This window comes from Scyliorhinus canicula, chromosome 3, assembly GCF_902713615.1.
Source record: "Scyliorhinus canicula chromosome 3, sScyCan1.1, whole genome shotgun sequence".
Taxonomy (NCBI): domain Eukaryota; kingdom Metazoa; phylum Chordata; class Chondrichthyes; order Carcharhiniformes; family Scyliorhinidae; genus Scyliorhinus; species Scyliorhinus canicula.
The window spans coordinates 238,064,164-238,085,668 of record NC_052148.1 but is presented as its reverse complement, the minus strand read 5'-3'; the positions used below and the strand labels follow the sequence as shown (position 1 = coordinate 238,085,668).

General features: G+C 44.3%; 1 protein-coding gene across 6 annotated transcripts in view; it reads right to left on the bottom strand.

Moving 5' to 3' along the window:
* Positions 1-21,505, bottom strand: part of LOC119963381 (la-related protein 1B-like) — a 153,271-nt gene that overhangs the window by 56,267 nt on the left and 75,499 nt on the right. For all 6 annotated transcript variants that reach the window (XR_005460087.1, XR_005460088.1, XM_038792423.1 and 3 more), the window contains one exon: positions 9,765-9,940. Coding sequence is in view for 4 of the 6 variants with exons in the window: in XM_038792423.1 (XP_038648351.1) it covers positions 9,765-9,940 (176 nt within the window). In the remaining 2 variants the exon portion in view is untranslated. The remainder of the gene's footprint in view (positions 1-9,764; positions 9,941-21,505) is intronic.

Below are 21,505 nucleotides of genomic sequence, written 5' to 3'. Positions count from 1 at the left end.
ATTCATTTTCATTATTTGATAGAAACAAAAACAGAGGAGCAGGCTGCTTGACCTATCAAGCCTGTTCCGCCATTCAATAAGATCATAGCTGATCTGACTGCAGCTTCAACTCCACATACCCGCCTACTCCTGGGAACCTTCACTTCCCTTGGGCGAAATTCTCCGACCCTGCTGGGGGCGCCTAAAATCCCGCCCCCGCCGTGGCAGAGATTCTCCGCCACCTGGGAAGTGGCGGCGGCTGAATCTCGCCACTCCGAACGGAGAGGTCCCTGCGGCGATTCTCCGGCCCGGATGGGCCGAAGTCCCGCCGCTGGGAGGCCTTCTCTCGCCGCCGAGGTTTAAACCACCTCTGGAACGGCGGGCTCAGCGGCGCGAGCAGGCCCCCGGGGTCCTGGGGGGGGGCGGGGGGCGATCAAACCCCGGGGGGTGCCCCCACAGTGGCCTGGCCCGCGATCGGGGCCCCCGGCTCAGACTCCGGGCCAGTGCTCTGGCTGCACTAGTTTCTTCCGCGGCCGCCACGGCCTCCGCCATGGCGGAAGCGGAAGAGAACCCCACATCGCGCATGCGCAGGCAGTGACGTCAGCGGCCAGCTGCCGCTGACGTCACTGCCGGCGCATGCGTGGACCGGCGAAAGCCTTTCCGCCAGCCCCGCTGCTGGGAGTGCCGGTCTTCTGGTGGCACCCGCTCCGGCACGGGGCTGGCTCCCAAAGGTGGGGAGAATTCCCCACCTTTGGGGAGGCGCGACCCCCGAGTGGTTGGCGCCACTCCCTTACTCCGGGACCCTCCGTCACGCCGGGTAGGGGAGAATGCCGCCCCTTGTTAGCCAAGAATCTATCTACCTCTGCCTTAAAAATATTCAATGACCCTGCTTGCCTTCACCGCTCTCTGGGGAAGGGGGCTAAAGAGTCACACACAACCCTTTGAAAAAACAGGTTTAAATGGGAGACGCCTTATTTTTAAGCTATGTACCCTAGTTCTTGTCCCTCCCAACGAGAAACATCCGTTCAACATCCACCCTGTCAAGTCTCCTTCGGATTCTGTATGTTTCAATAATATCACCTCTCATTCTTCAACACACCAACGGATTCAACCCCTGCCTGTCCAACCTTTCCTCACAAATCAACCCAGGTATTAGCTGAGTGAAGATTCTCTGAACTGCTTCTAATGCATTCATATTTTTTTCTTATACAAGGAGACCTATATACAGTATTCCAGATGTGGCGTTAGGAAAACAAAAGTTGTTTGAAGGGATTATATTTGTATTGGTAACATTAGAAGTAAGTTATAGCTTCAAGTGGGTTTAATTTAATGTTTCTGTTGAATGAAGAGTAAAACCTATAGTTAGAGTCATGATCGGAACAAAGTGTTCTGATTTAAAGAGACAACTGCAGTAATAAGATTCAAAGTGGGAAAACAGACTTAAGGGGAAATCAAAAGTTTGATGCCATTTAATGGGTGGCACGGCAGCGCAGTGGTTAGCACTGTTACTTCACAGCGCCAGGATCCCAGATTTGATTCCTGGCTTGGGTCAATATTTGTGCGGAGTCTGCACCTTCTCCACGTGTCTGCATGGATTTCCTCCGGGTGCTGCGGTTTCCTCCCACAAGTCCCGAAAGACGTGCTATTAGGTAATTTGGACATTCTGAATTCTCCCTCAGTGTACCCAAACAGGCACCAGAGTGGCGACTAGGGTAATTTCACAGTAATTTCATTGCTGTGTTAATGTGAGCCTACTTCTGACAATAATAAAGATAATAAAGATCATTATAGAGTTTAGGAATAGAGAGTTAAAGCTATTGCGAAAAGTTTGTACAGCAGTAATGACAAATTAATCCTAAAGGGAGTGGTGCAAACCCTGGATACTGGATTCATTGTTATAGAGGTGGAGCGGAAGCATAGTTTAAAAGATTCATTTAGAAAACTTGGACTGGATTTTGGAAGGAAAACCCCTAATGGAAAGCATTATTGCGAAAGAATATTTTAAAACATACCTTTTTGATAACTGAGTCTGGAAACTCTCGAGATTATCATCTGGGGGGATTCAGGAGAAATCCACAGACATTCACCTGAGGTTGAGAGTGGAGAGTGTATTTGACCACTGCCATCTTGTGTGTTTAAAGGCATGTTGTGCTATTGAGACCATTGTAGTTTAAGATATGCTTAATCAGTGTTAATCTTAAAATCTGTGTTTAATTGTTAAACTAAGGGGGGGAAAAGAAAGGAGTATTGTATCAGAATCCCATTTTTCCTTGCTGAATAAATGTTATTTTCCTTGTTGTTAAAGCAAATTAGTGGTCCTGTTAGTCTGTTTCTCCACGATTTATAAAAAAAGCCAGAAGTTAAATGGTTATGATTTATGAAAAAGGTAAAAGTTATGGTCTTTTGAGTCAAGTTCCATTCTGGAATCTTCCCATCCATTTATAACAGCAATTAGGATCATAGCAGTGGTCTCACCGACACTGTACAACTGTAGCAAAACATCCCTACTTTATATTCCATTCCTCTTCCAATAACATTCCATTTGGCTTTCTGATCACTTACTTTACCTACATGCTAACTTTATGAGATTCATGTACAAGGACACTACGGTCTCGCTGTACCATCGAATTCTGCAATATCACTTATGATATTTTTCTTTTCTATTCTTTTTGCCAAGGTGGACAAGTTCACATTTTCCCACATTATCCTCAACCGGCCAAACTTTCTGCTTACTCACTTAACCGTTGCAAGCTCCCTAATGTCCTCTTCACAACTGACTTTCCTATCTAATTTTGTGGCATCAGCAAGTTTAGCAACCATACATTTAGTGCTTCATTCAAGTAATTTATATAAATTGGAAAAATCTTAGGCCCAGCACTGATCCCTGTGCCACTCCACTTGTTGCATCTTGACAGCCTTAAAAGAGCCATTTATGCCTCTCAGTTTCTGTTAACTAACCAATCATCTATCCTTGCGAACATTACCCCCTACACCAAGAGCTCGTATTTTGCATGTAACATTTGATGTGGCATGTAATGTGGTTATAAACTATACACTTATCTCTTGGTATAGCAATGAGTATAGTTGGTTAATCTTGAGAAGCACAAATTTTAACACTCTTGTCTGGGCGACTCATTGTTCAATTAATATTTAAGAAATGAGACTGACCATGTAATGCTGCTTCACAAGATTTTTGTTTCTTTCCCATAGTGTGGAGTTTTATAGGTGGTACAAGGGTTGAGAAACTAGACTTAAATGGAGTAGAGAACCTGGAATTGTTTTCCTTACACCAGGGAAGATTAAAGACAAATATGAAAGAGATTAGTAAAATCACAAAAGTTTTGTTGCCATTGACAGAAGGATTGTTAAAGGAGCCGCACTCTAAAGTAATAGCAAATAAGCAAGAGGTGAAATGGAGAAAAATGTTGATTCAAGTTACAACCTAGAATACGCTGTCTGAAACAGTGGTGTAAGCAGACTTAGCCATTTTCAAAAGGGGCTTGGACAAATACTTGAAAAGGAGAAATGCAGGGCTAGGAGTAAGGAGCTGTAGAGTTGGAACTCATTGGAGAGCTTCTCAAAGAGCCAGCTGTGACCATCACCATTAAACTACAAGACATTTAAGATAAAAAGAGGAAAGCCGATGTGGACATATAATGGTTTTGTTAAAGAGATGGTTTGAAATGGCTTTCCAAAACATGGAAAAAGGCCAGTGAGTTTAGAGGACAGTATTTCAGAGAGTAAGTTAGAGATGTCTGAAAGCTTCACTACTAAGGATGGAGCAAGGAAGAGGGTTAAACTAGCAAACGATGCTGGCAGTTGAGTTTTGGATGATTTGAAATTTATGAAAGATGAGCCTTGCTCAGAAGACAACAGTTGAAATCCAATATCTGACAGAAGCTAGTCGGTTTAGAATATTGTATAATAAATAGCAGCAAATGTCAGGGGAGAAAAGGGCTAAAATTTCGATTCTCTCTTGTAGCCACCTAAATAAAGACTTTTGCAGATGTATTGTAATGTTCTGAGCTCGACTGCCGAGTCAGAAATGGAATGTATTGATAATGTTTTAAGGATAGGAGGTTAGAATGTTTAAATGTGTAAGGGAGTGTAGTTTACAAAGGATAGTTAGAGGTTCCCTAGTAATGCATGTCCCCTTTGACATAGCGCCAACCAGAGATTGTTAGGTAAAAGTTTTGTGCCATAATTGAGGAAAGTATAGAGGCCATGGGACTCGCTGTGATCAGCGAAACCAAAAGACACCGACCTTGGGTGATCCTTCATGATTTCTCATGAGGATCACAAGGAGGGAGTGTAGCCACCTGGGGTGACCACTGCCCAAACACAAAATGGAACATTGCAAGGAATGCAGGGAAAATTGGACAGGTTGTAAAAAGCAAGCAGCTTGCAGAGTGCTTGTATATTTGGACTGCTGCAGAAACCAGTTTGGCTGTTGCTGAAACCAGACAGCACTATGAAAAGAAACAGTTAGCATATTAATGAGGCGATACCGGGCGATCCCCAGGCACAAAAGACACAAGTTAACACTAATCGATACATTGGATGGAAGGCCAGGCTTTTCGGCACCAAAGAAGCCCAAAACAATGAGCCCCAAGAACTGCCCCAGTGATCGAGCAACTGCCCCGCTATTGGGGAATTCAAATCAATCGATTGGGAAGAGACCCAATCGATTACGAGTATAGAGGGTCCGCCCAGGTGGGCACAAGACCCTGAGAGGAGTATAAGACAGAGAACGCGACCCCAGCTCTCTCTGCCAGCCTCTCCTCGACCAGCTCTCTGCCAGCCTCTCCTTGACCAGCTAGCCCTCCCAGCAGAACACTGTTGCAGCAGAAGAACCTTGTGAAGGAGAGGTCTGGAAAAGCAGCCGCCAACAAGTAAGTGTCACAACGCACGTTACGGGAATAGACACTCCTGACCCCTTTAGACCATAATTACTGGAAGCCTGCGGACCCAGGACAAAGCTAGAAGCCGTTGTTCCCTGATCCGGCAGTCCCCTTGTCCAGATAAGTATTTGGCCTATTAGTGGTAGGATTAGCCTAGTCTTATAGTTTATATGCATGATTAGATTACTGTAATATAATAAACGTGTCTTGTTTGAACTTACTAATTGGTGTATAGTTTTATTGCTTTGAACTTGACCTTGAAACTTGTGGCGGTATCTTAACGATACCTGGCGACTCCAAAGCTAAGTAACGAAACAGAGCCAAATTGAGTGTTAAGCACACTCACTAAGCACAACGAGCAACACACTGTCTCTCTCTCTGTCTCTCTCTGAACCTCTCTTCCCCCCCCCCACTAATGATTGGTGAGTAAAACTGGTACTTCAGATGTCAAAACTTGCCTAGATGCGACATTAAAGGGGAAATCTCATGCCAGCTATTAATGTCATGTGTGTCAATATAGTTTGAAAAGCAAACGGACATAACTGCCTTCCCCACACATATGAGAACATGTATACTGTTTAGCCTACATCTGTAGTGCTTGGAGTTGTCAAAACCTATTTCAGCCAAAATAAAAAAGAAACTGGGATCAGAGTAAAGAAAAAGCATCTCCTTTGGAAGGTCAAGATAAAATGCTCTGGTATTACACAACTGTTGTTCCTGTATTCTCCTAATGTGCTCCAGGCTTAACAATACTTTTTCAAATTTCTTTGAAAGACAAAAATAATTAAAAAGAAAACTTTCTGAATTGGGCGTTGCTATGACTATAACAGCCCATTTTGTATTGCAAGCACATGCTGTAATTTTTGTCATGAAAGCTGCAGAGATTGAAATTAGCAAGACTCCAAGAGATGCTATTAATCAAACATCATTAGCCAACAATTTTAAATGGAAACATTAGAATTCAAACTTTATTTTGAAATGAGCACTTTATTTTATTTAGCCTTCCAAAACAGGACTTTCCTTTTTTTTTAAGCTGATGCAATGCACTTACTGAGGGGTTGCACCAAAAATAATTCACAAAATGCAACTTGACTATAACAACTTGGAGAAATAAGATTACGAATCTGCAGTCTAAGCTAATGTAAGAAACAATTCAAAGGCTGTATGCACATGTCTTGCACAAAGGTTACTTCTCTCAGATATCAATGCAGAACAGAGGTCTGCTTTTAAAAAGGTTAGCACAATAAGAAGTCTTACAACACCAGGTTAAAGTCCAACATGTTTGTTTCAAACACTAGCTTTCAGAGCACTACTCCTTCCTCAGGTGAAATGGAGCAGTGCTCCGAAAGCTAGTGTTTGAAACAAACATGTTGGACTTTAACGTGGTGTTGTAAGACTTCTTACTGTGTTCACCCTAGCCCAATGCCAGCATCTCCACATCGTGGCTACCATTTAAAAAGGTTACTAGAACTTATGGATATACTCAAATTGGTGAAAAGAAAGTTCAGCAAAATTGCCAAACATTTTTCATTCAGACAGTAAAGATAAGATAGCATAATGATAAAAGCGAAGATAGGATCATGATGGCAAAAATCGGTGATTAACTTAGATTAGATTGTGCGATGGGACTTTCTGGGTTTTATTCTGGATAGGCGAGTTATGATGGGCCAAGTGATCACTCTCACCTGTTTAAAAATTGTTGGTTTCAGTGAATACTGTATATAGCATACCAGATGTGAAATATTAATGCAATGTTCATACAAATTGAATTTTAAAATATTTTGGGCAATGCAAGCTACGAAGCATCCCCAGTCTATAAATTTCAATCATTTCTATTTATCTGTATTCTTTACTTTAAAGCTTATTGCCTGTGTGCTTCAGTTACCGGGGGGGGGGGGGGGGGGGGGGGGGGGGGGGGGGGGAGGGAGAAGAGGATGCTGGGGAGGAGAGGTAAAAGGTGGTCTATTAATGGTTTTATTCTCTCCTAGTCTACCTGCGCCTCACTTTTAATAGTCTTATTGTTTTGCTGTGTTTTTTATTTCTCTACCGCAGTAGCAGATTTTAAATCTTAAGCTGATCAGTGTTCTTTATGCTTCATATTATTGGAAATTAATTTCAAAAAGCAGATCAAAGATCGTCCAAGTTCAATTGAGTTGAAGCAAGGAGGACATTGGGTATCACTGGACAAGTGCTTCTTGTTCCTGTGTCCCCGTCTTTTATTTATTGTGTGCTCCTGCAATACCACAGCATAGAAGATCAAATAAGGTTCAATTGATTTTACAGAATTTACAGTGCAGGAGGCCATTCGGCCCATCGAGTCTGCACCGGCTCTTGGAAAGTGCCCCCACCCAAGCCTACACCTCCACCCCATCCACATAACCCAGCAACCCCACCCAACACCAAGGGCAATTTAGCATGGCCAATCTACCTATCCTGCACATCTTTGGACTGTGGGAGGAAACCGGAGCACCCGGAGGAAACCCACACACACACACCCAGAGAACGCGCAGACTCCGCACAGACAGTGACCCAAGCCGGGAATCGCACCTGGTACCCTGGAGCGGTGAAGCAATTGTGCTAACCACTATGCTACTGTGCTGCCCTTTGCATTAAGATCAGGTATCAAATCAATTTCTAGCCGGTCATGATTTTAAGCAGGCTGCTGAGCATCTCCCAAGTGAAAATGCCAACAAAATACCCGGCCAGCCAGCTTTCTCAGGTGATCACTGGACTGGCACGTAATATATGCTCCCCAATAGCTAGCAAAGAGTACTTTCAGGAATGCACAATATTGCTGGTGCAGGCTCAGCAGTATTGCAGGGAGCAAAAGGCACATTTTAATGACGAGCATACCAGTTGTAATGTCTGGCTGTTAGAACATAGAACAGTACAGCACAGAATAAGCCCTTCGGCCCTCGATGTTGTGCCGAGCATTGTCTGAAACCAAGATCAAGCTATCCCACTCCGTGTCATTCTGGTGTCTTCCATGTGCCTATCCAATAACCGCTTGAAAGTTCCTAAAGTGTCCGACTCCACTATCACAGCAGGCAGTCCATTCCACACCCTAACCACCCTCTGAGTAAAGAACCTACCTCGGACATCCCTCCTATATCTCCCACCCTGAACCTTATAGTTATGCCTCCTTGTAACAGCTACATTCACCCGAGGAAATAGTCTCTGAACGTCCACTCTATCTATCCCCCTCATCATCTTATAAATCTTACTTTTATCAGAGCAGCTGCATTGCCAGTGGGTGTTCTAACTTAATCACTATTCATTCATAGGACTCCTATTTCTCACTGTACACATTTTGTGACGAGAGTAGAAGTATAACAACAGTTGAGCCTTGGCCTGCATATCTTGAATAAGCCAAAACAGTGCTCAAAAAACAATTACACAGTGCAGCACGGTGGTGCAGTGGTTAGCACTGCTGCCTCACGGCGCCAAGGTCCTAGGTTCGAACCCGGCCCCGAGTCACTGTCCGTGTGGAGTTTTGCACATTCTACCCATGTCTGCATGGGTTTCACCCCCACAACCCAAAGATGTGCAGGGTAGATGGATTGGCCATGCTAAATTGCCCCTTAATTAGAAACAAAAATGAATTGGTTACTGTACTCTAAATTTAAAAAAAAAACAATTACGCAGGGCTACTTCTTGTGAATGCACCAGTAATCCTTGTCCACAGAAAGCCAGGAGGAGATTCTCAGCTTACTTTCCCAATTAAGAGGAGGAAGACAAAAGGGGTAGAGGAACGATAGAGAAGAGTGAAGGAGGAATAAGAGAGAGAGAGTTAGAAAGAGAAAAAATACAAAGACAGAATGAAGAGAAGGAAGAAGAGATGGGGAAAGAGCAGGCGACAAGAACGTGAACAATGTTACAAACAAGGGAAAGGAGAGGTTGCATTTGTAAAGGAAAGAAAAAGAGAAAGCAAGCACATGGAAGTGAGATAAAGACAAAGGAGAGTGAGGGAAAGACAAAAGACACAGGAGATGGATGGTGTGCACAAATGACACCATAAGTATCGGGACGTTTCTTCCAACTCATTTCTGGCCCCCTCAACTTGTGGCAGACTGCTCTGGTCCATTGGTACAAGCAAGACTGGCCCCTTAAATAACAAGAAATTGAATATTTTTGAAATTCTAAAACTATGTTCCAATTAAATGACAGGTTTTATCAAGTCAATCAAGTGATGCAATATAAACTAAAGTTAAACATTATAGAATTGCTAAACTAAAAGATTAAAAGGAAATTTAGGGAACTAGGTGACCAACAGACTATTATCATTTAACCTCTGGAGCGCAAAGTTCGTGTAATAGGTTGTTAGGATAAAAAGTCTCCTCTTTATAAAAATATTAAGAATTCCTATTTGAAATGAGCTTGGAAAATTTCAAAAGATAACTCACCAAAATATAACTGCCAGCAATTGTGCACCTTTTGACAAGATTGAGAATGGTAAATATAAAATATTACACTGTGTACATCAGTGCATTTGATACTAACAGAAGTGGAAAAGCTATCCCCGACTATTCAATATGGATTCTATCACTGGACAAATTAGCTGCCTACAAAAATACTTTTCTATTAAGCAAATTTCTGGTTACACTCTGAACTTTACAAGGGCAAAAATCTCTTCGATACACACTGTACCCTTAATCACAGACATTAATTGAGGCAACTAACCAAACAAAACCATGCATTTGTTGCAGTACAGCTTACATTGTCTCAGAGATAAGTTTACATTCAGTACAGACCCCACAACACTTTACACTATAATTCAGTGCATAGCACTTTGATGTCACAGTTTTGGCACCAAGGATTCTGGCATCAACTTGTTTCATAATGAAGTATATAATTTATAGATACAAGGGCAAAATTCATATATACCTTTGGACTGAGCTGCGATGGACGGTGTCTCTTTTTCACTTCTATCCAAGGATCAGATTCCAAATCGGGCAAACTTGTAGAAAGTCCCTTAGACATTGCCTGAAGGTTATTGGTTTCAACATTTTTCTTTTCTTTGTCAACAGGACTTCCCACCCTCGGAGAGCTGGGAGCAGATTCTGAAAGTTACAAAAGACAAAATCATTTATGTTCCATGCCACATTAGATAGGATTAATTACAATCTATAGGATACAAACAGGCCATTTGGCACAACTCGACTATGGCGGTGTTATACTCCACATTAGTCTTCTTAAATTTCCTCGAAATACCTTCCCTATCTTTCTGTTCCCTGCTCCCTCAAATGGGAAATAAGCTTGAACTGTGTCAGTGCTACCTGCTTCAGCCATTCCTTGCAGCAAGTTTCACATTCTTACTATGCCAGCAAGAAAATCAAATCAAGTATTTTGTGAGATAAATTAGTGATGATTTTAGATTTATGCCCCCTTGTTCAATACCCACCAACACGCGGAGTCCATTTGTAGAAAAGGTAAAAATTTACAATTAGTTTGTAGTTTAGTTATGGGCATTAGACAAATAATCAAAATATGCCAACCCAATCTGATTTTATGCTGAATTCTGGGGCACTAGCTCATTACATGACTTGGTCTTTGTTAACATTATACTCACATCTGACAAGGGAGCAAAACCATATAGCTCTTAAGCCAGTGATGCAAGATGTCAATATTGAACAATACTGGTGTGGAACTATCCACTGCACGAGCAATTAAAACTTATCAACTGCCTTCCCTAAATTCAAAGACACATTATGCAAAGAAAAACATTGTTTAATTATTTAGCCTTGTGTATGAAGTTAGTGTAGTTTAACTTGTGATGGTTAAAAGAAGTCACTTCCGATTCCCGGTGACAGATATGCTGAGAAGTCGCACATCAGGTGGTTCTCTCTCCCCACCAGCCCCAGAACCCCAAACCTGAAAAATAGGCTCTTTTTGCCTGACTTGACACCAAAAAATAGCCCCACACCACTACCACAACACAACAGAGAAAAATGCCAAACAGCAGCCAATCCAAAGAAAGAGTGGAGACCAGGAGCGGAAAAAACCTGGACAAGCAAATGACTGAACCGGCACACGAGGTGGCGCAACTCGGGCTTCGTCAGAGCAAGGGGGCCCACTGCATGAGAAGCCCCCTCCCCCCCACCCCACACACACTGGAGGAGTGGACAATGTTTCTCTCAAGAAAAATGAGAAAGCATCAGGAGGAAACAAAATCAGACATTCAAGCTGCAATGAAGCTTGCGATCAAGCTGTTGCTGAAACTATGGTGACCATGCAGGTGGCCCTGGATAAGGCGGAAAGGTGACTGGAAGCCGAGGAGGAAACAATTAAGCAGCTGGAGAGGGCTGCACCAGACCAGACCATCGCCCGGGAAAAGGAAGTGGCAAGGATGGTCGTGCGCAAGGGAACCTGAAAGGGAAAGGAGAACCGGCTGAGGTGGCAAAACCTATGAATTGTGGGCCTACCAGGCAGCATCTAAGGTAGGAATCCCATAGACTCTGTGTCCCAAATACTGGGCAACCTGGACACGGCCCTCCTAACCGATAAGGCCTTCTGAGAGATAATATCACAGGCCATTGACGAGTGTATGACTAACAACCAGAATGGAGAGGTCTCATCCTCCACGTTCTGAGGGGTGGTGTAGGCTGTGATCAAGGGTGAAATTATAACTTACAAAGCACGGAGAGATAGGGAAGAGAGGGTGGCTAGGCACCAGCTAGTCAACTCCATACTGGAAGTGGACTCTGCCACCTCCCTTAGCACAAGCTTCAATCACGCTGATACCAAGAAAGACAAAGACCCAACAGAATGCGGTTCCTACAGATGCATCTCGCTGTTAAACGCAGATGCAAAAATACTGGTCAAGATCCTAGCCAAAAGACTGGAGGACTGCACACCAGAGGTGGTTGTAGAAGACCAGACGGGCTTTGTCAAGGGTAGACAGTTGACATCAAACATCAGACGCCTGCTGAACGTGATCATTAACACATCCGGGGAGAGAACACCCGAGGTGATCGTCTCCCAGGACGCAGAAAAGGCCTTTGACAGAGTCGAATGGAAGTACCTCATCGAGGTACTGGAGCAGTTCGGGCTTGGTCCGCTGCTGTTCATCCTGGCAATCAAACCACTAGGTGATCGCGTTCAGGGCCGCAAATAACTGGAAAGGGAGAGGAGACAGAGCATTGCGTCTCGCTCTATGCAGATGACCTGCTCCTCTACATCTCGGACCAACATAGCAGCATGGAAGGAAATATGGCCCTCTTGAAAGAGTTTGGAGCCTTCTTGGGTTACAAACTTAACCGGAGCAAAAGCGAGATCATCCCGGTGAACCTGCAAGACGGTGGGGTAGAGATGGAGGAGTTGCCATTTAACAGGCCCGACACAAATTCCACTACATGAGGATCTAAATCGCTCATGACTGGACAGGAATCCACAAGTGCAACCTGACCAGCCTGACGGAGGAAGTAAAAAAAAGGACCTCAGTGATGGCACCCATTCCCACTCTCCCTGGCGGGGAGGGTGCAGATGATCAAATGAACGTACTGCCCAGGTTCCAGTTTGTTTGGATCCATCCTAATCTATATCCCCAAGGCCTTTTTCAATTAATTTTTTTTTTTAAATTTAGAGTACCCAATTATTTTTACAATTAAGGGGCAATTTAGCATGGCCAATCCACCTACCCTGCCCATCTTTTGGGTTGTGGGGGTGAAACCCACGCAAACACGGGGAGAATGTGCAAACTCCACACGGACAGTGACCCAGGGCCGGGATTCGAACCCAGGTCCTCAGCGCCGTAGGCAGCAATGCTAACCACCTTTTTCAATTAATTAGACAAACTGATTTGTGTGGGGCAGGAAAAATGCAAGGATCCCACAGAAAGTGAACGAGATCCTTGGTTTGGGGGGGGGGGGGGGCTAGAAATCTGCAATATTATCACTGGGCGGCAACCGTGGAGGGGGTAAAGGGGTGGATAAAGGCGCCTGAAGCATAGTGGGTGCTTATGGAGGAGGGTTCCTGCAGAGGGACCTCCCTCCGGGCCCTAGCGGCACTCCATTCACCACCTAATATTCAATGAGCCCAGTGCTGGTAGCAACACTCCGGTCATGGAACCAACTGTGACAGCATTTCAGGTTAACCTAATGTCCGACAAAGCCCCCATCTACAACAACCACAGCTTCACGTCGGCGACTATGGAGGCCACCTTCAAAAGGTTAGCACTGCTGTATCATGGCACCGAGGTCCCAGGTTCGATCCCGGCTCTGGGACACTGTCCGTGTGGAGTTTGCACATTCTCCCCGTGTTTGTGTGAGTTTTGCCCCACAACCCAAAGATGTGCAGGGCAGGTGGATTGGCCACACTAAATTGCCCTTTAATTGGAAAAAATGAATTGGGTACTCTAAATTCTTTTTTTTTTTAAATAAAAGGTGGAGACAGAATGGGGACAACAGTGAGGGACTTTTACACTAACAACACTCAAAGAACTCACAAAAAGATTCCAGCTGACAGGGCAAACAAACGCAAGTGCCTACAATCAAAAACTTCCTACAAAAGGGAAACAAGGACATATCCATGGCCACCACGACAATCACTGCTAGAGGACCTGTCGGACGCAGAACCCGAATGAGCAATTTCCTCCCGGAGGTGGAGCATAAATGTGAGCGGTGCCAAGAAGGTCCGACCAACAATGCTCACATGTTCTGCTCTTCCCCCAGACTTGCTGGGTTTTGGACGGCCTTCTTCGAGCCAATGTCCGAGGTGGTGGGGATGAGCGTGGAGACATGCTCAGGAGTGGCAGTCTTCGGGGTCTCAGAACAGCCGGGTCTATTCATGGGGAGGAGGGCCAACGCCCTTGCCTCCCTAATCGCCCACCAGAGAATCCTGCTTGGGTGGCGGTGAGCAGCACCACCCAAAGCTGCAGGCTGGCTGAGCGCCCTATTGGAATTTCTCCAAATTAGAGGGTCAGAGAAGGGCTTCCACAAAACGTGGGAGTTATTCACTCGGAAGGCCTGTTTGTGGCCAACAACTAAGAAGCCAAAGAACAGGAGGGGGTAGCCATGACACAGCAAGGAGGGGGGTAACAACTAGAACCAGAAACACATTGGGGAACAGAAAACAGGAAATCACAACCACCACTGTAAATAATGCAAGGGAAACAACGATGTATGTAAATAGTTGAAACCGACTGATGAGTAAACATTTTTCTTTTTCCTCTGTGCCCTATTGTTTGTCCATACTTATCCTTGTTTTGTATACCAAAATCAATAAAAACACTTGTCACTTCCTTTCACATTATGTAACCATCCTTGATTTTGTAAGTTTAGAATTAAAGTTATTAGCTTTGTAACTCTAAACTTAATTACTTAGAAATATATATTTGTTGAATGCATTGTTATATTTATCACACCAATCACTTACAAGCACTGATTTTATATAGACTTTGTGCAATTTTTGTTACTGTATCAGCTTTGCAAAGCTATTCTGCATTTTAATCGAGTTGTACCAAGCAGACAGATACAACACACTATGGCAAAGCAGTTCTCTCAACAAAAACACATCGACAAGTGCCTGTTTTAATCAAGTTCTACAGGAAATACTGATATCTATAGATAAATTAAGGCATCAAGATTGATGAATACATGTTCCCAGACATCATATGCTTTATCTCAAATAAAGCAGACATCAAAACCATTCGAAGGAGACTTGAAACACAGATTATGTCTATGCATTCTATACATACTCTGTATACCTTTAAGCACAATCAGTTTTATTAGTACAATGTAATCTTCCTTCTATCCTTTCTTTCAAAAGTAACTTATTCCAAGTAACCACAGAGGGGAAAAAAACATCACCCAGCAATTGGCCTCTAAGACGGTCACTGATAGCAGTCTGATTTAATACCAATTAAACAAAGACCAAGATGAGAAGCTTAAGGTATCAATCATGAGGGCATGACAGCATATTCCCCCCATCATAAATAAACGAAGGAAGATATTATAACATCCGTTGATCTAACAGAAACAAACTTTAATGAGGATGATTCTATAAATAATTGCCATTGTAAGGAGCCAGTCAGGGAACACTGCGAGATGCCATCAACACATGAACATTACCCTCCAGGAACGAATCAGAAACTTCATGCACCATCCAGATCAATCAGAAATTGATCAGGCACCCCATAAACCAGTTGGAAAATAACCTTGCCTCATTTAGGCAATCAGAATGCAATATCATTTATCACACTGTGGGTTGCAGCTTGGAAAGGGTTAATAAGCAGCAACTTTCACTGATCAAGGCGCACAGCAAGACTGAAACTGAAGTTTACAGTGCCTGCTTTCCACAGGGAAGCAGAAGTTATGGGAGATAACAGAGACTGAGTGTCAATCCATACCCACGGCTGAACTGTGAAGGAAGAACTGTAAGACAGTAGTGAAGTCCTGCCCAATTTGATAAAAATTAATTCACAACTTATTAAAATTTCCCAAGTTACTTCATCAAATGATCTCCTGTTGCCTGTACAGTTAAAGTCTCAAAAAAACACAATTGGAATTTAAGTTAAAAGAGTACCTAGAACGTATATCAAAAACGTGCATTTATATACAACACCCTTTCTAAAACAATTTATAGTGCCCAATTATTTTTTTCAATTAAGGGGAAATTAACGTGGCCAATCCACCGACCGTACACATCTTTGGGTCGTGGGGGTGAGACCCACGCAGACATGGGGAGAATGTGCAAACTCCACACGGACAGTGACCCGGGGCCGCGATCAAACCTGGGTCCTCGGTGCAGTGAGGCAGCAGTACAAACCACTGCGCCGTCCTATATATAACAGCCTTAACATGATTTCCCCAAAATGCTCCACAAGAGTGCCAAACTACACAAAGTGATATTAGGGCAGTTGACCAAAATTTGGTTAAAGTGCTATAAGACGGTCACTGATAGCAGTCTGATTTAATACCAATTAAACAAAGACCAAGATGAGAAGCTTAAGGTATCAATCATGAGGGCATGACAGCATATTCCCCCCATCATAAATAAACGAAGGAAGATATTATAACATCCGTTGATCTAACAGAAACAAACTTTAATGAGGATGATTCTATAAATAATTGCCATTGTAAGGAGCCAGTCAGGGAACACTGCGAGATGCCATCAACACATGACCATTACCCTCCAGGAATGAATCAGAAACTTCATGCACCATCCAGATCAATCAGAAATTGATCAGGCACCCCATAAACCAGCAGTACAAACCACTGCACCGTCCTATATATAACAGCCTTAACATGATTTCCCCAAAATGCTCCACAAGAGTGCCAAACTACACAAAGTGATATTAGGGCAGTTGACCAAAATTTGGTTAAAGTGCTATATTTTAAGGAGCTTCTTGAGGAAGAGGTTTAAGAGGGGATTCCAGTGCAAAGGGCATTGGCAAATGAAGACATAGGTCCAGCAATTAAAATTGGCCAGCATTGGATGGGCACAGATAGCTGAGGTATGAGGGTGAGGGGAGATTAGAGAGCTCGATGGCAGCAAGATCATGGAGGGATTTGGAAAAAAAGACTAGAATTTTTATATTGCGGTGTTGCTTAACCGAGAGCCAGTGTAGACGAGCAAGCACTGGAATGATGCGGTGAGAGTTAGGACATGGTCAGCACTGTTGGGTAACCTTATGTTTACGGAAGGTAGAACACGGAAGGCTGGCCAGGCACACATTGAAAGATTCAAGTCTTAACATTTATCAAAAAGTATGGTTCTGGTGTAAACGGCAGATAAGCTGAGGCAGGGGCACAGTTGGCTGATGTTAGAGGTTGGAATGGCAGTCTTGCCGATGTTTGGCTTGCAGCTCAAAGTCAAATATTATGGCAATGTTGTGAATAGTCCATCTAGTTCAGTCCCACAGCAATTATCCAAGAGGGGGAAGGAAATAGGTGGCAAAGGAAAAGTCTGCAGCAGGGACCAAAGGCATAGGTCTCTGGCGTTCCCAAGATTTAATTGGATGCAAAGTCAAACAACTTAACACAGCGGAAGGGTTGAGAGGTGGTGGTGAGGCAGAGCTGAATATCACAGTATACATTTTAAAAATTGTATATGAAATGTGTCACTGACAAGACCAGCATTTGTAGCCCATCTCTAATTTCTCTAAGGTGGGAGGAGTGAGCTGCTTTCTTGAACTGCTGCAATCCACTGGTGTAGGTACCCAGAGTGCTGTTAGGAAGGGACTTCAGTTTTTTGGCCAAGCAAAAGGGAAGGAACAGTGACATATTTCCAAGACAGGATAATGTGTGGCTTGGAGGAGAACTCGCAGGTGGTGGTTTCCCCATGCATCTGCTGCACTTTGCCTTTTAGATGGTAGAGATTATATGTTTGGAAGGTGCTGTTGAAGGCGGCTTGATGAGCTGTTGCAGTGAATCTTTTAGATGACACATAATGCTGCCAGTGAGAGCCAGTAATGGAGGAGTGAATGTTATTGCATTGGGCCAATCATACAGGCTGCTTTGTCCTGAATGGTGTAGGACGTGACTATTGTTGGAGCTATACTCATCTAGGCAAGTGGAGAGTATTCCATCATACTGACTTGTGCCTTTGTAGGTTGTGGACAGGCTATGGGAGTCAAAAGATGAGTTATTTGCAGTAGCATTGCAGCCAATGATGTGCTATAATAGCCACAGTATTTATGTGCTTAGTCCTGTTCAGTTTCTGGTCAAAGGTAATCCCCATCCCCCCAGGATATTCATGGTGGGGGCATCAGCGATGGTAATGGCACTGAATGACAAAAGGGAGATGGTTAGGTTCTCTCTTTTTGCAGATGGTCATTGTCTGGCACTTGCGCGACACGAGTGTTTTGTGCAAGTTCTGTGAGATTCCGGATAGGCCCGCACTCTGCACCTTAAAAAATGGATGCTATTTACACCAAGTCCCCGTTTTATACTGCCTCATTTTTATGTTATTTCACTTTAATGCTGGCCACTAAATGGAGCGTGTACTCTCGTTTTGTTTTAAAGTCGTTTCACACTGGTTTGAAGTAGGTGCGTGGCCCAATTGATGCACTTTTGGAACTGCTTTTCCCACTCTCTCACTTCAGAGTCTCCAACTTTCAGTCTCTCCTGCTCTTGTGACTCATCCACTCGCCACCAACCCTCCAGTTCAGACTTATTTCCTCAAAGTTGAAGCTGTTCCTTCTGCCTCTTGCCACTCATATTCAGAGTTCTTGTACGCAGCAAGGGTTCAGGAGGGGGAAGTGGCAAGTGGGGGATTCGGCGAGAGGAAGTGTCATGGAGCAACTGAAGCCTCAAGCTCATAGGGTAGGCAGCGAGAGGATGGGTTAGGGACCTGGAGAGGCCACAAGGTCAAGAGGGTCGGCAGTGAGGAGAATGGCCAGACAGCAGCAGAGACTGTTATACCGAAAAACAGATTTCTACATAGAAAGTGCAAGGCTATCCAATTTGGATCTAAAAAAGCTAGCGGTCCAGAGACTTAAAAGGACATGTACATAGATCAATAAAATATCATGCGAAGTGCAAAAAAACCAAACAAGAGGCCTTCATTTCTAGTGGACTGGAATTTAAAAAGTCAGGACATGCTTGTATTTGATGTCCTAGTTAGACCCTATCTGGAGCACTGTGGACAGTTTGAAGCTCCATACCTTCAGTAAACTATATTGGCTTTGGGAGAGATTTATTGGTTGATTGATTTGTTTTATTGTCACATGTACCAAAGTACAGTGAAAAGTATTTTTCTGCAGCCAAGGGAATGTACACAGAACATACATAGTAGACAAAAGAATAATCACCAGAGAACATTGACAAATGGTACATCGATAAACAGTGATTGGTTACAGTGCAGCCAGATTCACTAGATTGATACCTAGACTCCCAAGGCTTAAATTACAGGGACAGTACATAAACAATTCCCTTCAATTTAGAAGTTTAAAGGATGATTTGATTCAAGTTTTCAAACTATTAAAGGGAACAATGTAGGTGTGAGAAAATTAGTTTAGTTGGTTAGGGAGTCTCGAACTAAGGAACATTGCAAAAAAATAGAGCCAGGCCTCTTGGGTATGAACTTCGGAAAATCTTTTTCAAACAAAAGGACGGTAGAATGCCCTTTCACAAATGAGAGCTGGTGCTGAGTAAACTGTTCATTTTAAACACACCCGCCCCAGATTGCTGCTAACCAAAGGTATTAAGGGTGTGCCGGTATATGGAGTTAGACGTCAGATCAGCCACAGCTTCATTCAATGACAGAACAAACTCACGGGTTTAAATGGCCTACTTTCTTTCCCATGTTCTTATCCAAACTTTCCTACTAATCAAATCCTCAATTCTTGTAACACTCATTCTCTAATGCTTCAATATCCTTTTTGTACTAAGAAGTGGATGTTTAAAAATGGATCAGTTTTAAACTTCCAAAACACAATGATGAAAGTAGTAAAGTCTGTCTTGCGTACATCTATAAAGAGATCGAACATAGTACTGAAGGGGACTTCCGGTAACAGCTATGAAGTACTACGTCGCACATTTGGTGGCTCCCGCTCTGGTCGGACTTTTGGACCGTTCCCCCGTTTTTCTACCAGACTTGTTGTAAAATGGATGTTAGTGGCAATTGTTTACTGAAATCCCACTTTGGTGCACGGAGAGAAGGACTAGAAGTGTTCGTAAGGGCTGAAAGAAAAAGATAGAAAAGGCTTGTGCTGTAGCCCAAGACAGCATGGAGGTTCGGACCTCTAGCTTGTTGACCCAGCAGTCTATGGAGCAGCTGATGCAAGTCATTCAGGAAGGCTTTGCTACGCAGAAACGGGACTGCTTGGACCCGAAAAAGAGTCAATTGAGTGGCTGGAGCTTAGATTGGACCCCCAAGATCGGCGATCCAGAAGGCACAAAAAGTGCTGTCTGAGCAGGAGGAACATCAGACTGCGGTGGAGCTGGAGGTGGGGATGCTGAGGGACCGGCAGAAGAAGCTCCTGGAGAAGGTGGAGGACCTAGAAAATAGGTCCCGCCGGCAGAACCCAAGAATCGTCGGGCTCCTGGAGGGGTCCGAAGCAACGGACGCTGGGGCATACATCGCAGACATGTTTGTGAAGCTGCTGGGGGATGGGGCATTCTCCCGGTCCTTGGAGATGGATAGGGCTCACAGAGCACTCGCGAGGAAGCCACAAATGGGTTCTTTTTTAAGAAAAAGGTGACATTTGGACTGTTATACCCAGCCCGTCTCTGGGTCACGCGTGAGGATCAGTATTTAATTACTTTGAGTTGCTTGAGGACGTGTTGGACTTTGTGAAAAAGAAAGGGCTGGTGATGGATTGAGAACTTTTGAACTTGGCTGAAATGTTCATGTTTTTGCTTTTTCTTTTTGTTTCTCTGTTTTTGTAAAAAGTTTCCCGTTTTGTGTTTCATGGAAGATTTTTGTGATGCCGTTTGCATTGATTTGGAACCAGCGGTAGAGCTGAGTGAGTTAAGGTTTTCATTTGCATTGTTGGGGGATGGAGGAATGCTTGTTTTGATCTTGGTGCTTTTTTGTTGGGCAATTGTGTGGGGATTGTTTGATGTTGGAGTTTGTTTGTATGAGCGGGGTTGGGTTGCAGGGTATTGTTATGGGGGGAGGGGGATGGGGTGAATGTTCTGCTGACGAGGGAGGGACTTGGGCTGATGGACAGAGAGGAGGTGGGGGCAGGGGCTGCCTGGGGATGGACCGGTGGAGGTGCGGAGCACGGGCTAGAGGCGGGCCTAAGAAAGTCATGTCTTTCACTCGGGACTGGACTCAGACTAGAGGGGTCGCGATCCCGATCAATAAGCGTTTGAGGCGGGTAGAATAGTCTCGGACGTGGGAGGTCAGTACATTATGGTCAGTGGGAAGCTAGAGGGGGTGCAGGTGGTATTAGTAAATGTGTATTCGCCAAATTGGGATGCTGCGGAGTGTATAAAGAGGATGCTGGGGAAGATACTGGACCTGGACTCGCACAAGTTGGTCATGGCAAGGGACATCAACACAGATATGGACCCTGGCTTGGATCGGTCAAGCTCGGAAACAGGCAGGTGCCAGCAATGGCAAAGGAACCAAGAGGGTTCATGGAGCTGATTGGGGGGGGGGGGGGGGGGGGGGGTTTGGCCTTCTACTCAAGTGCATAAACTGTTTTCCCGGATCGATTTCTTTATTTTGAGCAGGGCCTTGCTGGCTGGGGTGGTGGACATGGGGTACTCGGCAATTACAATTTCAGACCATGCTCCACACTGGGTCGACATGCAGGTTAGTAAAAACAATAACCAGCGCCCGCACTGCAGGTTGGATGTGGGACTTCTGGCGGATGAAGGGGTGTACGAGCGGCTGAGGAAATGTATTCAGAGCTACCTGCAGGTCAATGACACGGGGGAAATTTCAGCAGCGGTGGTGTGGGAAGCACTGAAGGCGGTGGTCGGGGGAGTTGATCTTGATCCAGGCCCATAGGGAGAAGGTGGACAGGGCGGAGATGGACCAACTGGTAAAGGAGATACTACAGAGTGATAGGAGGTATGCGGAGACCCCAGAGGCAGAGGTTACAGGCGGAGTTTAGCTTGCTGACCACAGGGAGGGTGGTGAAGTAGCTGAGAAAGGCAAGGGGGGCGATCTATGAACATGGAGAGAAGGACAGCAGAATGCATGCACAGCAGCTTAGGAAGAGGGAGGCAGCC